This window comes from Accipiter gentilis, chromosome 4, assembly GCF_929443795.1.
Source record: "Accipiter gentilis chromosome 4, bAccGen1.1, whole genome shotgun sequence".
Taxonomy (NCBI): domain Eukaryota; kingdom Metazoa; phylum Chordata; class Aves; order Accipitriformes; family Accipitridae; genus Astur; species Astur gentilis.
Window position 1 is genome coordinate 31,632,749 of NC_064883.1, and position 24,745 is coordinate 31,657,493.

General features: G+C 37.4%; 1 protein-coding gene across 8 annotated transcripts in view; it reads right to left on the bottom strand.

Annotated features, from left to right (window-relative positions):
• ARHGAP12 (Rho GTPase activating protein 12) overlaps positions 1-24,745 on the bottom strand; it is a 78,927-nt gene that overhangs the window by 41,779 nt on the left and 12,403 nt on the right. For 7 of the 8 annotated variants that reach the window (XM_049798514.1, XM_049798520.1, XM_049798519.1 and 4 more), the window contains exon 3: positions 2,187-2,450. The exons of the other annotated variant lie outside the window; for it this stretch is intronic. In XM_049798514.1, coding sequence (XP_049654471.1) covers positions 2,187-2,450 — 264 coding nt within the window. The remainder of the gene's footprint in view (positions 1-2,186; positions 2,451-24,745) is intronic. 8 annotated transcript variants of the gene reach the window in all.

The window sequence follows — 24,745 nt, forward strand, 5'->3', positions numbered from 1 at the left end:
AGCTATGAGAGAGTCAGAGGTATCATTTGCAGATGGAGAAGGAGAAAGAACTATTGGAAGTCCTTCCATGAAAAGGAAGAATGACAACAGAAAATCAGTTATACTTGCTACAGGGAAAGTTACTACTGAAAAAAATCAATCACTTTATCCAGACTAAAAACAGAGCCTCATCCAGCAAAAGCACAGCCAGTGAGAAATTAATAGACCATTGGCAGAGATACCAAAGTGACAACCACAAACATTTCACCAGGCTACCTGTTGCTGCCACTAGCCTGTGGCAAGAAAATTTGGCTGTTCAAATGCTTGCGGATGTCACAGCTGCTATGAAGGCCATTGCCAAAGGCAATGAAAGGGTCCCTTTTTCCTTTCTCTCCTGTTTCTGGCACTACCATCCCAGAGGTAGGCTTCTACAACAGGGATTCCAGCAATCTAAAATTTCTGAGCAGTCCACAACTAAATTTTAAAACTAAACATTCTGATAGGCTCAGGAGGAAATCCACCTAAACTATACATATTTGAAGAGGGTATATAAAAGTGAAATATGTAGAAGATTTCTTGATAAAAGTTTGCTTTTTTCTTTCAATCAGGAAATTGATTAACTCAAGTACTGTTTGAACACAAGAGCACTATTTTAAGTGTATTTAAATAGTAATATCCATCTCCCAACTATTCCTTTGCTTTATCTGAGTCACTGCAGTTCAGATAAACACACACCACTGTCTGGCTTTCCCTAGCAACTGGCTGCACAGAATATATCTGCACCTCAAATATTAGCCCAAAACATCTTTTAACATAAATAACTCCATGATAATCTTCAACTCTCTTAAGCAAGGTCTGCAGCAAAGCTTTGCCAAAAAGTTTTGCAAAAGCAACAAAAAAAAATCCATTGTGATATCTAAAGAATAAGTTTATGGTTTGAATGTAATTTAGTCAAAAGCTCCTACAGCTAATTTCCAAAAGCTAAGGTGGATTTCCTCCCCCCATCAGTATTTGCTACCCTTGCACCTAGACACTTGGCTAGGCAGAGCTTCTAACACAGTAATTTTAATGTCCTCCTCTTCTCTAGAATATCATTCACAGAGCGAAGAAAGGGATTTCCTCAAAGTTAACACAAGTTGATAACAAAATATTTCTCCTTTAACTGCCCTTTCTCCTAGATTGTTCTACAGCTACCCAAGGCAGAAATCATTGACAAGTGTGTAAATTCAAATCTCTTCAGCAAATGGTTAAATTGCTGCAACAAGTTATCCAGCTAAACTTGCTTTTTATATTCACTATAATTATTCTACCTCTTCAAGAATTCATTAAATAAAACTCAAGTTTGAACAGTCACATATGCCACTTTAAAAAAAAAATAAAAAATTTAAAAGCATCATAGAATACATAAATTTTTAATAGTATAAATCTAAGTATGAAAATAAAAATCAATATATTTTAATTTGATAGAAGCTTCAATTATGCCAGTATTTTTGATGCAGAAGGAAACTGCTGTGGAACTCAATTTAAGTCTGGTTTTGAGTCCAGAACTCTTGAGTTCTCTACATCCATCTTAACCTCTAAATCCATCTTAATTCCTCCCTCAAAAATATTTTCCTCTATAAGAAAAGCATCTCATATTCAAATTTACTGCCACAGCATTAACCAAGCAGTAGCAAACACCTGTATATCCCCCGCCTTTGTTTTACTGTGCATTTAACTGATATTGGTAACAATAAAAAATTCCCCTTGCCTTTTTCAATGCATCCCCATAAATCCTGCTGCTAGAAGCACTGTCACATTCCCCTTCCTTCTCCCCCCAAAAATGTGGCAAATACACTGGGAAAGAGAACGCACTCCATGTCAGAGAACTTAGAATGGTTATCTTACTCTATCATCATTCATAGTCCTATTAGTTTCAAAATATCTTACTTTTCCTTTACCTTTAAAAGGAAAAGCTGCAATACCTGCTGAGGGACTGTAAGGCATTTTTACAACTTACTACTCTTGTACACAGTTCATGTATGCATTCTTGTATACAAAAGCAACTGAAAAGCTAAATTGTTTACTACTTCATACCAAGACACATGACCAGAAAGACAAATGAAGACACTCCTTGACACCTTGAAACTCAGCGATACCAAATTCCATAGCAAAACAGCATTCATATGCATTACAGTCTCATTGCTTGTGATCTCAGAAGGAACTACCTCATGATCTGCATGGCTCTGGGAATCCCCTTTATTAATGCTTGCATCTCGGGCCCACCGTGGAGGTTTCCAGGTTCGTTCCTGTGATCCTCTGTTGTAGTAATAACAGCGTCCTGTCGTATCTTTATGAGTTTCCCATTCCCCATTTATTTGGACCGGAGCACTTGTAGGTAGTGGTGGAAGTGCAGACTGAGATATTTTCAGTTCTTGTAAATTAGCATAAACTGGTGAATCAGGCCTCCCTTGGCTTGGTGGAGTAGTTGGCTATTGAGAGAAGAAATGTATTGTTAAAGAGCAAATGAGTTTTAGAATGCTCCCTTGCAAATCAGAATATATTACAGTAGTTAAACGAACCAACAAACTCCCTTTTTTGTTGTTAAGTACAAAAGCACAAAGGACAGCCACAAGATGCTGGGACGTGAAAACATGAGATTATTAACTATAAGGTAGATAGCACAAGCTATATTTATTTAATACTGAAACAATTTTTCAGCATATCTCCAGATGACAGCTGATAATTACGTCTTACAGTGGATTTGAAATACACCGGCATCATCATGAAAATAATTATATCCTTGCCTTATTGAAAAACTTCAGCTTTACAGTTCAGGTATTGCTCAGGAACTGTGAGTAATGTGATCTCGTTCAAGACAAAATGTAGCATTTCTGAGATGCCACTTGTTAAGCAAAGATGGTTCCACAGCCTTTCTCCCTCACTGCTAGTACAGATGATGATGAATGTAAAGCAGCACTTCTATCTTCTCAGGCAGATCCAAACAGACAGTTTGGTTAGAAAGATGAGCACAATGTTGTGACTAAGAGACTCTGGAAAACACCTGGACAGTTGACCTGTAGGCCTTTCCAAACAGATGCTTATTTAAATATTTTAGGCAATATCACTGAGTGTTCTAATTACCACTCTCTTCTTGAAACAAATAAGTGGATATTCTTATCCACCTAGTTTTATTCATATACATGTACACAAGTAGAACAACAAATACCAACAAGAAAACAAACCCCTGATTTCTCATTAATAAATAGTTTGCTAACATGAAGGCCAGCAGAAAGCATGGTTAAAAGTCCATGGCACTCACTGAAACCACAAGTACTTTCAAATAAGCCACTAAAGTGTTTAGAGAGAAATAGACTTTCAGATGTTCCACTTTTAAGGTATAATACAAGTATATAAAACACACCACGCAGAATATAAGAGCTGTGATTATGAGATTGGGAAAGCAGCTTGTTATTAAACCAAATCGAATAGTTTCCTGGTAATGCACTGCCATCTCTGTATTTTAGGACACATTGTTTAGGCACTCTAAAGGAAGGAATTTATACCATCCCTTCCCCCTGCTTTGTTTTAATTCAGAAGCTTTGCTGCAGGCAAGTCCTTGTGCCTCTTGTTGCATCTTTCACAGGAAAAAATAACATATTACATTACATAAAAGATCTTTTATAATGTACTTTTAAACATTAAAATCATAAGCTGCTAATCTAGGCCACATCTAATCATAAATTATCGGGGTTTGCTCAGGCAAGACAGCTTAGCATACCACACAATCAGATATAAACTGATTGCACCATAGCTAGAACCAAATATGGGCAATATGCACAACCAAAAGGGAAACGGCTAGAGAGGAACTTAATGAGATTAAAACAGGCATGGACTTGTTTTGTGTGCCTTTAGAAGAGAAAACACAGCTTACTAGATATAGCAAGTACAGTATGTTTAAGGCAAACCACAAGAGGGAGAAAAAAAAAAACCAAAATCGCAGCACTGGCAAAATAAGAGCCAAAACCAATTAGTATCCTCCTCTACCTAATTCAAAGGAAAAAAAAACAAACAAGCTGTTACAAAACTTGATGAGCAGTAAGAGGCTATTTTTCTACTATCCAAGTCTCCAACACCCAGCTGCTTTTTTTTTTTGCCTTTTTTTTTGAGGAGGAGGAGGAGGAGGAGGAGGAGGAGGAGGAGGAGAGTAGAATGGCTGCCTTTGGTGGAGTTGCTCCTGAAAGCAGTAACACCATACAAAATGCTACTATGAATGAAACATCACTCCACTGCCTTCAGGGATGAACCTCGATTCCCTCAGATGCTGCGAAAGCAGCCTAGAGGTCTCCTCTTTCAATAGGCAGTTTCTGCATTCATTTCCCAACCGGCCTGCAGAGCTGCATTTCCCACATAAATCATCCTGCCATTAAACCCCTGAGCTTGTCATTTGAAACCACAACATACACCTGCACCAGCAAATGCACAAACCTTCAGGTTCTTCCTCTATTTCAAGGCATTGGCAAAAGCAGCACCATCAAACACCCTGGCTGCTGCAGCGGGAGGCTGGTGGCTTGCACAACACTCCCGTCCTCCTACAATTGCTCTTCCACACAAGGCAATAAGAAGGATTTGCTGTCTGGCCTGCATTTGCCAGTTGCTTTTTTGTTTTAATTAAGACATGAAGTGCCATTATTAAAAGAACAGTTCTGTGTATTAATAAAAGTGTTTTCCAAATAGAAAGCCTATGACACAGAATGCTCAATATAGTTTTTAGAACAGTTTCTCAAACAACACATAGGAATATGGCTCAAAGGTTTCACACTGAGGTTTTCAATGGTTTTAGCATTATACCCAGAACAACTCCAGATGAAACTGCAGGACATGTATGTGCTAAGCCAATACTGGAAGCTCACAGCCAGCGTACTGCCACATAATTCAAGCAGCATAGTAGTTAAGTTTAAAACAGTAACATGATATGAAACATAATGAGGTGTTTTCTTCTGAATGCTCAGTCCTTCCAAACTCAATATACCAATTTCTGGTTTTCAAGGGAAGCCAGAACTTTTGTCCTGAACAACAAACAAGACAGCTAACTAACCTGCCAACCAAGCCTCCAGCTACTTCCATTCCCTGTTGCACTCTCTTCTGCCAGATTCTTTGGGGAGAATTGCAGGATTTTTGAAAGGCACCTGTAAGTTACTGCTTTCAGCGAAGCATAAGAAAACTCAAAGCCATCAATCTAACTACAACACGCAGCTTAGCTTATAAGTACGTCTTTGAGGGATACAACTTTCTTACCAGGAACTATTTTAAATAACCACGTAACATACAATAATACTTCCTCATACCTTGAGCCACACAAGGAGGTACGTTATTACGTCTACAATAATGCTCAGTTCAACAGCACCCAACCTTATCAAGGGTAATTTTGTGAAGAATTTCTCATTTATTGATGAGAAAAACAGCTTTTAGAAAGCTCAAAAGTTTCCTGTAATTAACTTTAGTGTACTTTCTACGTCAGTGTCGACAGGAAGGTCAATCCTCTCCCCCCAGCAGCTTGGGAAGGAGAGTCGTGCAGAGAGGCAGGTCCCACTAGATGTCCCTGTAGAGCTCCCCGGCACTCCACCATCTCCTTCCATTTCAGATGCCTGTTTTAAGTTCCAAGACTGTGTTCTGCAAAAACCTTTAATAGTTCCAAGCCAAAAAGCATATTAATTTAACTGTATTCCTTTCATTTACCAAACCCATTACTCATTACCAATGTATAAATCCGAACAGAGAAAGCATTATCTAGATCAAAATAGTTTCTGACCACTTCCATGAGCGTTTTCCCAAAACCAGACATACACCATTAAGGGAAACTTAAATATATGCTAAACATTAAACAGCTCTGTATGTACCTGAGGACTTCCAGATAGAACTTCACTCCCTGAGCTTCACTTTTGCACTAACAAGCTCCAGTGCTCATAAACATGGAATTAAATCTATCAAAAGAGACTCTTTGTTTTCTCACTATCAAAATCACAACACGTCCTTCAACAGGCCCATACACGCACACACAAAACACCTTATACTCAAAACATTTCAACATTCATTTGCTATTTGATACGGATTTCACAGTTTTTCATGTTGCTTTCTCCCGCTAAGAACAGTGAAGGACTCTTGCTAGAAAAGTGATAAAGAAAAATTAGAAAGCAGAAATACTTCTATGATGCTACAACTTGAATGAAAATGGTACAGCCTATTAAGCCCTATGACAACTTTATGAACATAAGGACCTCTCCCTGAGCTAAGTAATGCTCTGTGTTTTAATACTTTAGAAATCTGCCATATATAAGTTCAGTTTCACAGAAAAGTCTGCTGGCACTAAATCCCTGCAAATTGATAAGGAAGAGAGTTTCATGCAGGCAGGACAAAGTTTCTAGGATCAACACACAACATTCTTCAAACAGAGACTGTACACACAGCTTTTTCAGAACATAGTTTTTATGCTGGCACAGTAGGAAGCAGATACGTGCCTTTAAATAAAACAACCTGTTAATCATTCATGAACGAACAGTCAACATTTTCAACAAAGGCCACAGATACACTATCAGGCCTCTGAGCACTTGAACACACTGCAATGAGAAAGCAAACGTACTATACTTCACAAGGTACTTTTAATTACCAAAATGCATATCAGCTTCCCAGAGGACACCTTAAATTTTAATGTTACCTTATACAAATGGCTTTTTTCAGATGGCAGTATTTAAGTGTTCAAAATTAAAGGAAACTTAAAAAAAAAAAAAAAAGGGGGGGGGGGGGGCTGTCAGCGGACTCCAACAGGGTAAGACTGCAGTGCCAGGAGAAGCAAGGACTACAGAACTCTTCCCTATCCACCACCTAAAAATGCTTTTGGTTTATTTTCATGCAATGAGAACACACTGCATCGAGGATGCCCACAATTAAAAGAAAACATAGTTTCCTCAAAACTGGCAGTTACCTTTTTCCTTTTATAGCACTTAAATCCAAGACAAAAATTTCTAGAACTGCAATACCAGCCTGCAAAACTTGATCTTCCACACGTGATTTTCCCTCCTTTACAAATAAATTGCTTTTAGTGTTGTGTCTCCATTTGCAGCTTTTCTTAGTGTTATGAACTAAAAAATCAAAAGCTTCCATTTCAGTAGCAGCATTCTAATTGCTGAAACCAGCTGCTAAAAATAAAAAAGAAAATTAAAAAATCAATTCTTATCTTAATACTCTTTATGAAGTTACAAGCAACAGATGGTCCATACTCATGCAAAAGAACAGCATTACGCTGAAGGAAAACAAGTGAATACTGGCTCTCTGCAGCAGCAAGCTGAAGAAAGGATAACAGGCACATCCCACAGCATCCCAAGACAGGCAACGAAGCATCCCAGTTCCCTCAACAACCGAGCTTCTTGCCAAGGAATCACCACTGTCCTTTTAAGAAGGCCTGCGACTTCAATACTAGCTTTTATATCGTTCCTGTTGAATAAAGAAATCTCAAAAACTCTACAGTTTCATTTTCACGAAGTGACAGCTTCAACTAGAATAATTAGCTCATCTCCTCCTTCCTCTTTCTGCTCTTGGCTTATGTTTTCACAAACATGTTCTGGACGCTACTTACTTTCTGACATATTCAGGCGCATTTAAAACTTACTGTAATACCCAAAAATCCATGAGGGAGATTTTTCAGCCAGTCCTCTACTATGTCAGAGGTGAAGAGAGCAAACTAATTTAACAAGCCAAATTGAAATGGGAACCCAAACAAGTTTTTAATGCACTAACCTTCTCCAAACTTAACTGGACAATTCACTCTCTAAGTTCTAAGGAATGCATAAGAAGACGACAGTAAATATTATAAGCCTGTTACTAGTTGACTATAAATTTCAGACAAGCTATAGTAATGCAAATATTTAAATACATTTAAGTTCTTGTGTTCAGTTGATTTGCCATTATAAAGTGGTAAGAAAAAATAAACGACATTACAAAGCAATGCAGAATTAAAATCATCCTATACCAAGCATTCACATAAATTTGCCTAGTAAAGTCCATTCAACAGTTAAATGCTTAAAATGTCCAATTTAAAAATTAAGCAGGTACACTCAAAGTAATTTTTTCAAATGGCTAGTCAATCACTTTTCATCAGATTGAAAACAGGAAAATTAAGCTTCTGATTTACTTTCCTTAATTCTATCTTTTGGTCAATTTTGCAAATTACTTACACTGAATTACAGGCTGAGCTATTACTTTCTTCTATTTCTGGAGATATTTACATACAAGGCATTTTTATATAAATAAATCTATTAATATATTATTTTATGAAACTAGATTAGGAAACAAAGAGTCTTAGTACATGGGATGTCATGTTCTGCCAGAATGCGCTTGTGTTATTTCAGCCGCTTAAGTTCCCTTCTGCTTTACCTCTCCCATAACAAAAAAGAAATCCCAAAGTTGCCAAAAACGTAAGTCTTCATCTGGTGATATTGTAATGCCTTATCAATTAAAAAAAAAAAAAATCTAGATGCATAGCAAAAAGCCTGTAAAACTAGAAACATTCCCTTTTCTTAGTAGCCCAAAAGAAGTGCCTTAAATTATTTTCATACTCATCAAGACAATGATTTATTAAATTGTACTGCAAAAATCCCACAGCACGGAAAGCCAAGAGGTGGCTGCTTCTGTCACATTCACAAGGACTGACAAACAGCAGCGGAAAGCTGCTGCAGCAGGAGGGCTCTCTGGCACGCCGTGGCTTGCTACAGAGGGGAGCAGTTGGCTGTGTCTGAGTACCAGAGACAACACTCCCAGATCATCCATCATAACTGACCGATGAAAGAAAATCAATGGGAAACCTTTTCTTCCTGTACACTCTACAGATTTCCCATTCACATTTCTGTAGTGCTCATAACCATCTCAGTGAGCAAAACTATTACATATGAACTTCAGAAGTTTATAGCAATAAAAGAAAGTATATAATTGATCGAAAGATTGCAACAGTGATGTCAAATATTTTAAAAAACGGAAATAAGATCTTACAATGGGATCCTTTGTAAAACATGCACAAAGATGACAGTGTTTACCGTGCTTGTACTTCACCACTTGCACAATCTCGTTTCTCCCTTCCATAAAAAAGCTTTTGTCCAAGGATATATACAAAGCTGCTTTTCCTATAGTAGAAAATTTAAATACCGTATGAAACACTTTGCTTCATACATGCTTACACAGCAAGCTTACCCCAGTCAGGAAAGTGGCCGAATTTAACAATGTTGTAAAGTCAACCAGTAGATTTCCTTCACTTTTTTTTTTTTACCCTGTCCACTTCACCATATAAAACACTGATGTTTTCAACAGACATAATGTAGTATCTGTAACCTATTTCAGAAAGGTAGCCAGCATCTTGAACAACCTGGACATGCCATACAGTGGTAGATTTACACATTTATTCTTCCTCCACCTTCATGGAAGTGGTGTCAAGTTGGTTCTGTTATAAGGATGTCTCAACAATACTAGCAGAAACACCAAGTTTATTCTGTGTTTTAGTTTAACTGCTGTCAATTCTTGACCTCTGGGGAACCTGCAGTACATGTCTGAATGCAGATTTGTAAAGAATAAAGCCGTTGGGAATCATTTGTGATATCTCTCAAGGATTATTTTCTATAAAAACTAAGATAGTACACTAAGAACACACCAAAAAACCCAAACTTGCTTTCTCCAGTGGAAAACTGTCCTATAATATGCCAACAGCTACTGCTTTTCAGAAGGGCAGTATCACAAGAGCACAACAAGTTCTTCAGTTGTTTTAGAAGTGTTACAGCAGAATAACTGATAGAGCAGAATGATCTCTTAAAGTTTCGGGAGTACTGGAAAGCCCTCGCTTAAAAAGCCATTTACTGTTTTAACTGATTTAATGTATAGCCATACATCTCATTTGCCTCAGAGAGATCAAAGTATTTTTTAAGACAGATTAGATTATTAACATCTTCATGGAACACTTCTATGTGTCACCATTACAATACCATAGCACATCTAAAAAGTTAGCTCATATGAAATATAATTGGGGGGATAGAATGGTGTTATTTGAACTCATAATAGCTTAAAGGTCAAGAAAGTTTCCATTAGTTTAAGTCACTTCAAACTGAATAGATATTTTTTCTACACTTTACATTTTCCAAAGTACAGATCCCATAGCATTTAAGCGTACTTTTGAGGGTCCAGTGCTTACACAAAGCAGTGTAAAGCCACACACCCATGGAAAGTGCAGATGGGAAAGTAAACATCACCTCTGATAATATTCCCAAATTACTCAAAAGTTACTGAAGTTGTATTACTGGGCAAGCCCAAAAGCCTTGAGTACCATTTGATCAAACAGAATGAAGTCTAACTACTACCATGCAAGTTACCAAAAACCCATGACTCAGTAGAACAAAAAATTGTAATATTCTACTATTTGAAACAGAAGGAAGCCAGAGCCGTTAACAATTTAAAACCTGTGTATGTGTATATTAATGGCTTACTTTCCAAATATTAAGGGTTGGTTTGCTTTTTTTAAATAGAGAAAAGAACAATTTGCAAAAGACAGTTCCAAAACACAGCAGTGACCAAATCTGTGTTCTGTCAGAAAGGGTATTTAATGCCAAACATTTGACAAGAAAATGCAGAACTCCCACACAATTTACAGCTGTTGTCCTTTTACTCTGCTGTAAAAGCAGATTTCACTTGTGTGAAACTCTGCTTCACTAAATGTTGCTTGTAGCAGCGAATTCTGCAAGCATTTGTTATGCTAGTATTTCATTGTTATGTGTTAGAACAATTTCAAAATATCTTATTGAGCTTATGAACTGCAACGCTTTAAAGTTTTTAATAACATATGCAGCTGCAGAATATCACCTGTATTCAAACAGGATGAACAATGCTAATTTATCAGCACACTTACCGATATACTGGAAATATGTTATAGGAATAACTTGAGGCAGCAAACCCCAGTGAATAACACAGCTAACTGGCCTAGGAAGCAACCATGGTATAGTATGAAATCAGATACTAGAGTAATTTCTGTTGGCTTGCCTTACTAATATATTAAAAATAATATATTCTGTTGTGCAACTGGTAGGGTCTACCCGTTCCTGAACACCCAGGCAGCTGCTACCCTCCACATCTGCTTCTCAGAGCTTTCCCTGAGTTTATTACTTGCAACTACTACTCTCAAGGTACTGCACTACTCACGTGCCCCAAATCTCCAGTAGGTAGTTTCCTTGATTAGAATGTCCCACTTGGGACTAAACAGGCAATCCCTTCAGAAAACAGTCAGTGTAGCTATTTACCCTAACTTTCATAAACATTATATTAAAAACCTGAGAAACAAGTTTCAATACCACCCAATTTATAAACTAAGAGCAACATCTGAAAGGTATGTTCTAGGGATCCTGACTGGCTATACGGTTTCAGAATATATGATTTGAAGAACCACATTTTACATAGTGTCATGCTAGCTCTATCCCTCTACAAACCAAAAATCAAATTATATACCCAAAGTCTAGAAAAATTATGATAAAACCTGTTCATCAAGTAATTTATTCATACTCTAACATAAAACAGATGTGGGTTAGGGAAATGCGAATCTCAGGATATACTTGTTCTTAGGTCTGTACACCCAAAGTCCTGATTGTTTCCATACTTCTAATTTCAGGCAAATTTTTCAACAGCTATCTTTAACACATCAGAATATCTACTATTAAAAAAAAATTTAAAAATCTCTTTTTTTCTCTTTTTCCTTTTGGAAAAACTGGTTTGCTCACCTTAGCAGAAAGAGAAGCCAAGAGAAAAGTAATTTGCCATTTCAAATGAGTTAGTTACCCTAACTCCCCATGCACACAAGCAAATAATTTCCTTTGTGCAGAAAAGCAGAAGCCACACTGACACTTCTGCTTATACCAGAAGTTCAGCAAATTCTTTTGCTAATTCAGTTCATGTCACCAAATTAATAAAGTACACAGTTCAAAGGACTCGGCCAACAACTCGATGTTTAGAAAACAAGAAAAAACACAAATTTATTTATTTCAGAAAATAAAAGGCCACTGATACAGTTTTAAGATATAGCTAAGTTGGTCTACTGGCCAACTGCGACCAAGAGGAGTAATGCCATCTCCCTTCCTCTCTGCAGTGTTGATGTGACCTCTTAGCAAGCTGACGGAAGAAACTAGAATGACAGTAAATTAAGCCCACGGAGACTTTGAAAACCAAAAACCAAACAAAAACATATTTAGAGTTGTCTTTGAAGTATCTGAATGACTTAGGAGACAGGAGAGCAAGACCCTCTCTTTCAGAACCTGTTAGCTCTTAAGGGGGTTTAGCTGCATCATTAAACTCCAAAGGTGGCTGGAAAAAGGCATTACCTTCAAACGCCTAAAACAGAATCAGTTATAAAAACAAAAATAAGTCAAGAGGTGTCTATTTCTGCCAGGGACAGGGGGGTGGGGAACAACAGGCTAAATTAAGAAAAAAGTTAACTTAGGTATGGAGGGAAGCAAGGTACAAGGAATGAAACTTTGCAACAGTCTGATCAGGAAAATAGGGAATTCTCCTTGAGTGCAGGTTAGTCAACAACTTTCAAGTGCACTTTTGGGATTCTTGTTTCTGTCCCTCTGCAGTGAGAAAGAACCACTTTGGGGTGGTTCTCTATTTTCATTACTCTCACAAGGTTTTGTATAGCTTCGCACATTTGTAACCCTCATCCTGAAAGGCAGCACATTCACATCTGAAGTTAGAAACAAATAGAGCAAGCTATTAAAAATGTACAGTAAGAAGCTGTTTTATTGTACAACTATGCACAACTAAAATGTTAGGCTTAAATCCTTGCTTTTTGGTAGGAAAAGTCAACAGCCTATAAGAACGAGCAATATAGTAAGTACCATAGGGATCGGAGCATTAAAGAACATACCTGAAGGAGAAGAGGCCACGTGCCATAAAAGGAAGAAAGTAGTAACCCAAGTAGCTCAGATGGAGAATAACAAAGATTTTTAAGCTGGGTAAGGACAGCTCTTCCTGTCCCCTCAGAGTACAGAGCACTGTAGTAGTATGAATGATAAGAGTGAAGACAGAAATACAATTTTGCTCACTAGCTTAAGTCCTCCACTTGGAGCAAAAAAACATCTCTGAATAAAGTTTTTTTGTTAGTAGTTTGAGAAAAACTATTTTAAACACAAAATATAACACGTGATACTTTATATATGCAATATAAACCAAAACATTTTCCTCACAGCCACCCAAGCCCTTCCAACTGCAGGAAAAAAGGTATCATACTGATGCCTGATGCACCTACAAGATAAAACTTGATGGTAAGCTTTACTCGTTATGACTATCTCAGGCAACAGGTAAACCGAGGTAACTGCAAAATAAGCACATCTAGGGAACTCAGCTGTTGCACAGTCTACGGTGTGAGTTGCCCACTTACCAGTGAGGCATTTGACAATTCTGGCAATGCTCAAGATCTTCCACCAGTCTGCATGGACAGGCACAAAAAAAAGCCTATCACTCTGTACCTAATATATTACCTTACAGAATTAGGCAGAAAAGGGATACTTTTGCCACAGTTGTCATCAAATGAGATGGAATGGAAAGTTTAGCGAGGCAAAGGTCTAATATATAGTCTCAGCTATGCTGGACTGCCATGTCTCAATTTTTATTTTATTTTTCTTTAAGAAAAATAGGAACAGTACATTGTTCAGAATGCTTATAGTCACTTCTTGCAAAACTTAATTAAAAATCCATATTACTAATATTAATTTTTAGTGGAAAAACCTGGGTCAGGTATGGTGGGAATATCTTAATCGATTAAAGCAAGAAAAGATGCTGTATGTTCCTCTCCTCTGCAAACCTCCAGGGTATATCAATACTTAAAGTAAGTTACAACCCAGAAGAGTTATAACATTCAGAGACATACCAGCAAGGAAAGTGGAGATTCCTCCCTGCTCCCACCACCCACCACCCCCCCAAAAAAACCAAAGGCTGAGGACAATAGCAAAACTGACAGGGATAAAGCAAGAAGTTTCTACCGGATCTAGTCATGCTTCTGATTTCAGACATTCCCACAGATCTGAAAGATGAGTTTTAGAGAATTGAGCTTCTCAGATTTCAGAAAAATAAGGACGTGCCACCATTCACTCAGTCACATCAACCCCATAGTGGTTCCTGTCCTGTTCACTGAGGTGGCTAACCCAAAAAATTAGTAAGATGCAAAATAAACCAGATAGGAAGATATACACAATGCTATACTTTGTGGGATTAATACATAGATTTTTTTCAGAGCAGGCAAGTTCAACATTGGCCAAACCCACTACTGTGTTCAGAGACAATCACAAAGGCAGTGAAATCATCTCTAGACTAAAAAGCTTTCCAGCACGGAATTTAAGTCACCCAAAGCAACATCCTGAAATGCTCCAAATGCTTGTGCTTCAATTATTCTTCCTTGACTATGAATTATCACTTCACAGTCCTCAGAAATGGAGCTGGTAAGTCAATTCCAGGTGCAATTTGGAAAAAAAAGAGTTTTAAGTTAGATGGCAAGCCCCACATGTTTAATGAAGAGCAGTTTTACTGAGACCTGTGGCCATTTCCCCCTGATTCGCTTTCACAGCTGCAGCACTTACAGGAAACTTCAAGTCACTTGTGTTCCCTCAAAAGTTGCAAATAAGCAAATGATGAAACAAGCTGCATTTTGTAATACAAAATAGAGGTCTTGCAAACTAAGTGAACTGAGCTTTGGGACTTTTGCTTGGCTTTTTTTAGCTTCTGAGTAACTGCAGTGCAATCTAAACTTCAATATTTATTTGTTCAGAAGCAGTCAGTTGTAATTTTTGCAGTTCAAATATAATTTCAATGTGGCCATTAGGATAAAAAAAAGTCTGTGGATTGTATGCTACAGTAATTGAGAAAGAACCACAAAATAGCATCAGTGCATACAGTCTATGGTATGCCTATTGTATCTTAAATAAAAGAACTGGTGAGGAGACTAAGGCAGCATCACATGGTCTAGAAACTTACTTTAAAAAAAGAGTGTATGCCAGAATATTCAAATAATAACAAATGGGTTCCTCAACAACAGACTAAGCCTATCCCCAGAAGGTTAGCATAGCCATCCACCCTCAAAAGCCAAAACTAGATCTAAGTATCTCCCCTCCTCCAACAATCATCTTTAAACATAACAGTTACAGGTTTCACACAGAAAATTATTGTACGATGTTCACTTGTACACATTACAAAAGAGGTGTTAGAACAGGTTCTAATGGTCCCTTATGTTCTACCTGAACTACTGAGCAATTCAAATTAAAAAAGTTAAAAATAAAAATAAATCAAACCTTAACATTCACCTAAAATGATGACAAAGGAAAAAAACATAAACTAAACACTGAAAGTACCTCCACTGCCAGGCTAGTATGATTACTGTTGAACAGGCAGCCATATGGATTAGTGGTTAAGCACCATGAGAATATTAAGAGGTTACAGGCCCACTCCATAGAAAAGCTACCTGATTTTAAATAAGAAATTAGGTGCTCTGAGAATTAACATCTCATCAAGCTTTCAGTAATCAAATTAAAATATATATTTTCTGACTCCTCAGATCTACTTAATAGGAAGCAGCTCCCCTTCAGTACTTGCAACTATACACTGGTACAAAAACTGAAACAAAGGATAGTTAAACAGCACAGCATGTCAGCCAAGTTCCCCATAACATAGTTCAGAATATTTCTTTTTTTAAGCACCCATTTTAGGGGGTATATTGAGGTGACAACACTTGTAGATTAGACTGATAATTAACATGATCAAGAGAAATATTTCCTCTGCTTCACTGTAACTTTTTCTACAACATTTGGTATAAATCAGACAATGAAGTCACTACAATTATCCCTCACTGTGATATCTTCTTTGATAACTCAAAAAAGAAAAAGAAAAAAAATTAGCCCATTACCTAACATTTGACATCCTAAGTTGAAATTTCTTACTTAAAAGGCTTGGAACTATCTGTTCAACATAAAATACTGTGTTTTCTGTAGAAGCCAACTGTGTAAGTAACAGGACACCAAAAAAAACCCAAACCACACACTTATTCCAACTTTCTGTACTGATTTCATTCCTTCAGACAAGTATCAACAATTAATCATAATTAAAAGTTTAACAGAAAGCCCCCCACTTGTTTACAGGTCCTTCTCAAACAAAGTTTTGCATAGGATGAAAGACCTCTTATGAAAAGCTGAAACAAAGAGGTACAGCCTGCCAGAAATTAGGGGGGGGTCGGGGGGGGGGGGAGCCAAGTATTTTGATATTTCGAGTACAGGCTCCATCTCCAAAGGCCTGCTGTCATAGTTAGAGCAGTCAGGACAAGGTCTGCCAAAGATGCACTGATCATAAAGATGGCATCTGGTCTTCCCATGTGTGGTACTACATTCAAACTAGAGCCATTCTGACTATGAGCAGCACTGCCGGATTAATACTGTAGAATTGCATGCCCCAGGTGACAAAGCACATCCTAAAATACTGGGGGGGATTGGGTGTAATTTTAAAAAAAAAAAAAAAAGACAAAAACAACCCTTACAAAAGTTGGTTTGGTTTTGGGGTTTTTTTGACTGAAGTAAGATTTACAAAGTCTTCTGACAAACACATATTTTTTTGACAAAATTGAGAGTACATTAAAATGGACCAATTATACAGATGCTTCTATTGCCAGGAATCTTATTTTATATACATTGGAATGTAAAATTGCATCAAAAGCTTTCACATAAGAAAACTTTTGTTAGGAAAAGACACAGATAAGTTACCAGCACTTAGTAACAGGAACGCATTTATGGTAGTCTTGTCATACAGTGTTAGGGAGTTTAGAAAATGCTGTCAAACTTCGTTAAGAGGAATGTTATGCTACTTAAAGTTACTAAAACATTCCAGGCTTTTTCGACTATCCTATGCAATAAAGCAAACCTATTAGCAGTACATTATAGCTGAGATGGCAAGAATTTGCTAATAGTTTCATGCTGATTAAGCAACATCCAGTGAGCAGCTATGGCAAACATGGCCCTCCCCCATGCTGCTGAATTACAATTCTGTGCTCAGCATTCAGCGGATCAGCTGGAGCCACCAGCCTTTAGAGAACATTCTCATTGAAAGTACAAGTATAATAAAGTATTGCAGCACTATCTGCCAAGCTATTGAAAAAAATGCTTTTAAGGACATGTATGCATTAAAAATCTCTATGTGGAAGTATATAGCAAAGCTCAGCACATAAAGCTGTTCTTGAAAGCTGACGGAAAGCAGCTTTCAGCCGCAGAAAACACAGGTTGAATGGAAGCTGAATTTTCTGGGACTCTCCAAGAAAAATATGTACTAGGGTAAAGGGCATGTTATTTTTCTACTGTGGTCATCATGCACCTTTAGATGTCTGCTGCATTCATTTGGTGATGTAGCTAAAGCAGAGTATCACAAACAAGTGACATTTAAAGCCTTACTATTTCTGGAAAAACAATAATTTGCCATGAATAAAGCAGACCAAAACTGAAGGTTTTCTATGTATTTAAAATTACTGTATACAAGTGTTCACAAGAATACTTTGCCATTGATTTCTATGCCATTTTCCATTAAAAAAAAAAATGCTCTCTATGCTCATTTCCACCCAGCTTCTCTAAAGAGCTGAATTACAGGCAACTGCAGACATTGTAGAAGCTCCAGGTCCCACAAGGGTCTGTAAAGTAACAGTGCTGCAAGCTGATCAGCCAACTGCCCAGAAAGCTTCCTGCAATACTGCTGTCAATGAATAGAACCTATTCTGCTTGATGACTGTTAAGACTTTGCTGTTCAGTCACATCTAGTACAACAGCTATATTAGAAATATTAAAGCTTATTGGGAAACTTTAAATACCTGAATAGGGTTCAGGCTAACATTACTCCAAATGCTTTTGTCTTCACAAGAGCAGCAATTGAGTATATAGGGGGATTAGCTGCATCTTCTGAATAACACTTACTGGAGATATTAATAGCTGTGCTTTTTAGATTGCCATTGAAATAGGGGATTAGAGGATGGGCAAACAATCCGGCATAGTGACAGTACAGCAACCATAACAAAACCTACAATGAAGCCTCAAGGTGCGATGAGCCTCGCAGCCCTCATTCCTCTCAGGAGAAAAGCAGGACAAGAGTTACAGGAAGATGTCAAACTGCTGCACTCTAAGAGCACATGGGCATACTTTACATTGTAGCATACAGAATCATCTATATTGAGCAGAAACTTAACTTTTATGCCGCTGTTCTCGAAGGCAGCATGGAGCTTTTGGCCGTACTGGCAAACCGTAACAAAATGGATCTAATAGCAGCAAGAAGTTACAAATCAATTTTAAAAAAAAACCAAAAAAAGTCACTCTTGTCATAAAGCATGTCTTTGAGATGCTTAGCACAATAAGTTAATATGAAAAGATCCCCCAGCTTGAAAAGGATTTAGAACAAGCAGCTGTTTGATATGGTTTTGGTAGCTTGTTTCTGGAGGCTTCTTTCTCCACATAAACCTTCCCTCAAGCACCACTGAAGCTTATAGATGATACAAACGCCATTTTCATGCACTATTCATCATTTTTCATATATGTAAATATAATTTCAACTAACAAGTAATCTTTTAAATGGTTAAATTAAAATTAGATGTTAAGCTCCCACTTACTCATTTAGCTCATTAAAATATATTATCTAAAATCTCATTATTTTAACATCAAAATTCATCTTCACCTGGCAGGTTTCAACCAACAGTGAACAGATTAGACTTGGCTGCCTTTAGAAACCACCAGTCACTGTACTGGATTATCCTTTACTAAATCTGCATTCAGATCCAGTATTCTCTCACATGTTTACTGTGTAACGCTGAATATAATTAGTGGATTCCATGACAGACAGAAAGATTTTGTACAAGGTGCAAGACAAAGTCACTGTACAACAACTTAAAGCAGAGACTGCAATTTAATTTTCAAAGGAGTCCTTGGTATTTTAGGATACTGCATTTCTTTGACATCCTTACTGTCTCCCTACTACTATCTGAATGGGATATTGACCAGGCTGCCTGAAGCAAACAAACCTTCAGGCAAAAAGCTAAAGAGGGAAAAAAACCTGGCATTAAAATGAATATATTTCTCTTTTTTCCAATACTGTAGATGTGTTTTGTGTTTAAAACCCCTCTGACCAGGAGAAATACTTCTGGTTTCGGCACTTACAGAAATGAAGTTCACAGCTCCACTGGAAAAGCATTTTAAAATTAATTCCCATTACAAGTTGGGCTCTTAACAGGACTAGAAGCTGGCTGTTTATGTATTGTCACCTCCAGTATATATACCTACTTAGCTGTTTAGTTTGTATGTTAAAAGTTTCCAAATAAACAACAAAAATCCCACATATATTAGCACCCATCATTTATATTGGAGAGGAGATATGAAGAATTAAGGCAAAATGTCACAAGTCCTTCTAAATTCAGAAGATGCTGCCTCCACAATATATGTGCTTCAGCACACAATCAAAACTTCAAAGTTTTCTTAGGGCTACTTGAACCCCTCAAACTCGCATACTTTAATGACTTAAGACAAAGAACATCTACTATTATACCATGCATAACATTTTTTTCTGGTAGTGGAGGATAAAATAGAAAGCCAAGTGTCATGGCAGACAAGACACACACAACAGTTTAAGTCAAGAGTTCAGTTTAAAATTCTGCCTTAAAAGACATAGTAAGATGAACAAAATAAGTGTTACTAGTTGGCACGTTTATATAAGAGTTATTTCAAAATTTGATCAAAGTAGGAATATTTCTTTTAGTGGCTGTTTAAGACCACACAAAAAGGCTGTAAGTAATTATGCCATGGTACTTCTAAGATTTGGTTTTTTAATTCTCAACTTTTAAACAGACCTAGACTAGGCTACAGAGACTCAAATTTTAACATCATTACTCTGTTTTGCAAAAGTGTACCAAATCATACGATGAATATTTTTAGAAATACATTCAACCCACCGTGCCTAACTTCAGCAAGTTGGGGGGGGGGGGGGGGAATGGACTGTTTGTTTAGGGTTTTTCTGTTGTTTTGGTTTTTTTAAGATCACTTCTGAAGTTTTTTTAAAATGCTAAAGGCAAGCACACAATTGTACTGTTAAAGACTATCTTGAAATTCCAGAAATACTCAGCAATAGGCTATATGGACTGCTTACAGAAGAACTAAGCAAAGCAATAAAATTCTCATGGGAATCTCAACCAGGTTGCATCTTTTCCCCCCCTTACAACAACTAAAAATAGATATATTTGTCCTTTAACTGTATTTCTTAGTTTGTTTCTCTCTACTTGCAGACAGTTTGTTGGCACCCAGTTTCAGGGCAGAAAGCATGAAACCCTCAGCCATGCATATCTGCACTCTTTCTTCCCCTTTATTTTCCTTACACTAGCAAGAATTTCTTTCGCTTTTAAGAACAGCTATTTCTGCAATTCAGTATCCAGAATAAATAAGTATACTTTTGTCACTTAATTTTGTGTTTCAACATTAAAACAGATGTTAAAGTAAGTCTGCAACTACTGCTTCAATAAAATTAGATATTAAACCAGCTTTTTTTTTTTTTCAGATGACAGTTAAGAAGATATAAAAAGATTTAGTATTTGTGGAATTTTATTTACTTTACAACAATTCTGAGGCTGCACTCAAGCCCAGATCCAGCCATACCAAGGACAACACAGAAGCCTGGTCTTCAGTGCTCAAATCACAGTTTAACATAATACACGGTGAAGCAAAGCAGCAGTTTCTGGACAGACAGTAAGGAGGCACTGTGAGATGAAGTGAGAGCAGGATAAGTGTATGGAATTCCTGAGATCAGCTATGGACACAGTATTTAAATACAGCCCTTCAAGCTACAATCACAAACTTTCCTCAGAAAATCAACTGCAAAGAAATTAATAGTCAGTGTAACTTTGTCTTATCGCACAATGTTCTCTTTATTTGCTTTAATAAACAGCATGCCAAAGACAGGCAGCAGCTAGAAAGCACTCTTACAGCCCTGACAAATGCTGTATGGGCTATCATCACACCGTAAATTGGGACAAAATCTGCTGAGGGTTTAGAGCTTTATAAAGCAAGAAAAGAATGAAAAAACAATTTAGAGCTAGATTTTAGCAAAGCACTTGGGATTTGGGTTTCTCCAGTTCTCCATAAAAGATTAAAAAAATAATTGAGGAGAAGCACATATTCAAGTTTTGCTCAACTGATGGTTACAATAGCAACTTATGAACTAGGAAAAAGCAAAAAGGGATGCAATACAGTTTTTACACATACAATTACCCAAAAAGTAAACAAACTTAAAGGAAAATTTATACCTTTGGTACATCATAACCCACAACCTGCTATAGGAGCAAGTGCTCTCAAACTTGGGAAGAAAAGGAACTGAGACAGGTCTGTCCTTGTGAGAAGAGCATGAAAAACCAACAAGAAAAAATATCTCTAGAGTTTTACTTCCCTCACCCTAAATGTCCTCTCTTCTCAGGCAGTCATATGAAGTACGTAACCCTTCAGGTTGGCAAAGGCAAGAGGAAGCAAAGCAAGTAAAGCGAAGGCTGTAGCTGGTTACTGCTAAGGCTGCAGTGGACAACCGATTAGGATCTGCCACGGACACAAGGGCGAGTGGCCGAGCTCAGCGAGTGAACGAATGATGAGCAAAGGGCTGGAAGGACAGTGCTGCATGACAGCTGGGCCACGCTGCAGCTTCTCCAGGGAGCGCAGGCTCCAGCTCCCTGCCTAAAGCAAGGCAGCCACAGAGCCTGGCTGTGAAAAGCATGCCTGGGAGGAAGTAATGAAGTCCTCTGGCATAGCTTGTGGCCATGAGCACTAAAGAGTAACACACATTATGCTACTGAAAAGTACAGGGCCTTACGGTAGCCTGAAGATGCCAGTAAAAGTTAGAGTGTGGCACCTGGGAGGGAGGATAAGGACAAAGTCACAGCCAGGACAAATGGACTTATTTAGAGGATTAAAATAAGAGGGGAGAAAAAAAAAGAAAAAAAAAAAGGACAATACTGATGAGTACATCTCATGAAGTTTTTGTGAAGGAGTGTAAAGTTGGTAGTTGCACTATATAAGGTGCAAATCAAGATCAAAGTGCTATCAAGAAACAGAACAGTGGCTCCTGGTTTTTTTACAGCTTTATATATAATTATATAGAGAGAGGATATTTATATACATACATACACACATATATAGTCCCCTGTGTCTAAAGCACAATGTAGTTATGCATGACAGCCATCTATTAGCTCTTTGAATCAGATGCAGATAACCCGAAATTGATAAGGATAGTGCCAAGCATGTTGATAGATCAGCAGCAGGGGTGGGGTGGGAAACACCTTTATTCAATTTCAACAGGAAAAGCAGTCAAATCAAAGTCACTCAAGAGCCTCATATTTAGTGTTACAACACTTTACCACAGGATAAAGCTGCTTCTAAATACTTCAAAAATAACAATGGTTATGTGCAACACGGTATAGAGTTTCTGTTGTAGCACGAATCATTTCTAAACAATATCTTGGCAACCTATCAAGCTGTCTAGAAAAGACATGTGTATATAACACTATTAGATATGTTGAACAACCAGTTGAGAGTCCAGAGAGTTTGTTAACAGTATTTTTGGTTTTATCAGATATTTTATTAGAATATTTATTTACATTAGCACATTTGTTGCAGAAGTCCCATCACATCAATGACACTAAAAAGGCAAGTGTGTCCTCCAGTCCATCAGATCTGCAGACTTCACACTGGACTATTTATGACTACCCAAATTGCAGTAAAGGGGTACGTATGGGCTGTTGACATACTGGATCACACTGCTTAAGCCAGCACCACTCCATCTCAGTGCCGTACTGGCAATAAATATTCATAGAGCCAGGTGGTGACTACAGCAGCAAAGTGGTTCAACAGAACACTAATCCACAAAAACAAGAGAAAGATGGCAACTGCATACACTAGACGCCACCAGAAAACATACACAAAACTCTGCTCTTCAGCACTAAACACAGGGAAGCTACTTAATTTAACTGAATGATCCAAAGATCATCCAGAAGCCCCAGGCAAACCATTAAAAAAAGGGAACAATTAAAAACTATGTTAACGTAATTCAAAATGTAATATGTAATTTCAGATTTAAGATAGGAGCCAGTAAGTTCTAATCATGAATTTGATTACAAACAGACGTTGAAGCCAAATAATTTAACATCAAAACCCAACATAAGCAATAAGCTCAATTCATTCAGAGAGCTCCTCAACTTTCAGTTTTCATGTACAAAACTGTTTTATGAGACAGAGAACTAGAATTAATTGAAACACAGACTCTAAACACCTATGCCACTCTTCAGAGCATCATTGTACACAAGCTCTAAGTCTCTGTCAAAAGATTTTACAAAAGACAAGACAGGACAAGCAGATAAAAACTGTTGAAAAATGGGGAAAAAACCCACCAAAATTTAGGCTGCTTTACTCTCAGCCATTTCAGCATCAATAATTACAATACCAACTTAAAAATCAGGAGTGCTCTGTATGCAGCACTAAGTGTGCACCCACTAGCATGTAAGGTTTTTGCAAAGCCTTCACACAGGAACTATTTCATGTCTCTCCTCATACTCTTCACCTCTTCTATGCTATTTTCAGCACTACTATCTACTTTTCAAGATGAGAGGGGCCAGCAAATGCACACTATTTAAAAATACAGAAATAACATGGAATTAGAGTTCTGCATTTTTGTTTTGTTGTTTCCTGCTGCTGACATTTTCCATGCTTGTTTGATTGCTCCTCTGCATTAACCTAGCACTTTCATAAAACAATCTACTGAAAAGTTACTGTCTTTCCCAAGAACTAGCTCAGAAGCCACATTAAGATAGACTAAATTCAAAATTGTTAAGTGTAAGCTAACCCTATGTTGCCCAATTACTTACCATCACAAAAGTCTTTTGAAAACCTTCAATTCTTACTGTCTTGAAAGATTGTTTTGTCCAAAAGCACTGTCCTTTAGCATTAGAACAAACCCCACATAAGGGCAAAACCCATTTCTCTCCATTTTTAAATCAAACATATCTGGCAAGGCACATCAGAGAAATATCAGCTGTTTGGGTACTAGATACACATAGATTTTACTTTCCTTTTTTTAAGCACAAATGTCTACTATTCTAGAGAACTGCCTAAAAAAAAAAAGAAAAAGTGTTCTGCATTTTATTCTACCGAGTCATACGTTCCGTTTTGTCACACTGCTGTGAAACAAATGATACTTTCTTTAGAATTCTACAAAATAACAGCACATTTATTCCACAGGCAAGCACTGCAATATTAAACAACTGCCTAAATAGTAACTAGGTAAAGACATACCAAATACAATCGTTTATATTCAATTATGTGCAAGAACAAGATATGATCAAATATTCTCAAATGTGTTTTTGTTTATCACAAAGCAATTTAAGTTCGTTCTATGTCTGGAGATTCCCCACTTAAAGTTGACAGAAGCACTGCCAAGGGAGAACAAGCAATTCCCCAGTATCTCCAGTTGATTTCAGTTTAGGCAGCAGTCAGACAAAACATCCATTCCTTTTCCTAGGGCTGCTTTTCTGTTTAAGCATTTACTCCACTATCCCTAAAGATTCTGCCATCACCCCTGCTGAGGGTGGTATTTTGCACTACTTCAAAAGAAAAGGCAGGTGAGACAGCAGGCACCAAAATTAATATTGCACACTAGAAATTACACTCTTCTAGATGAA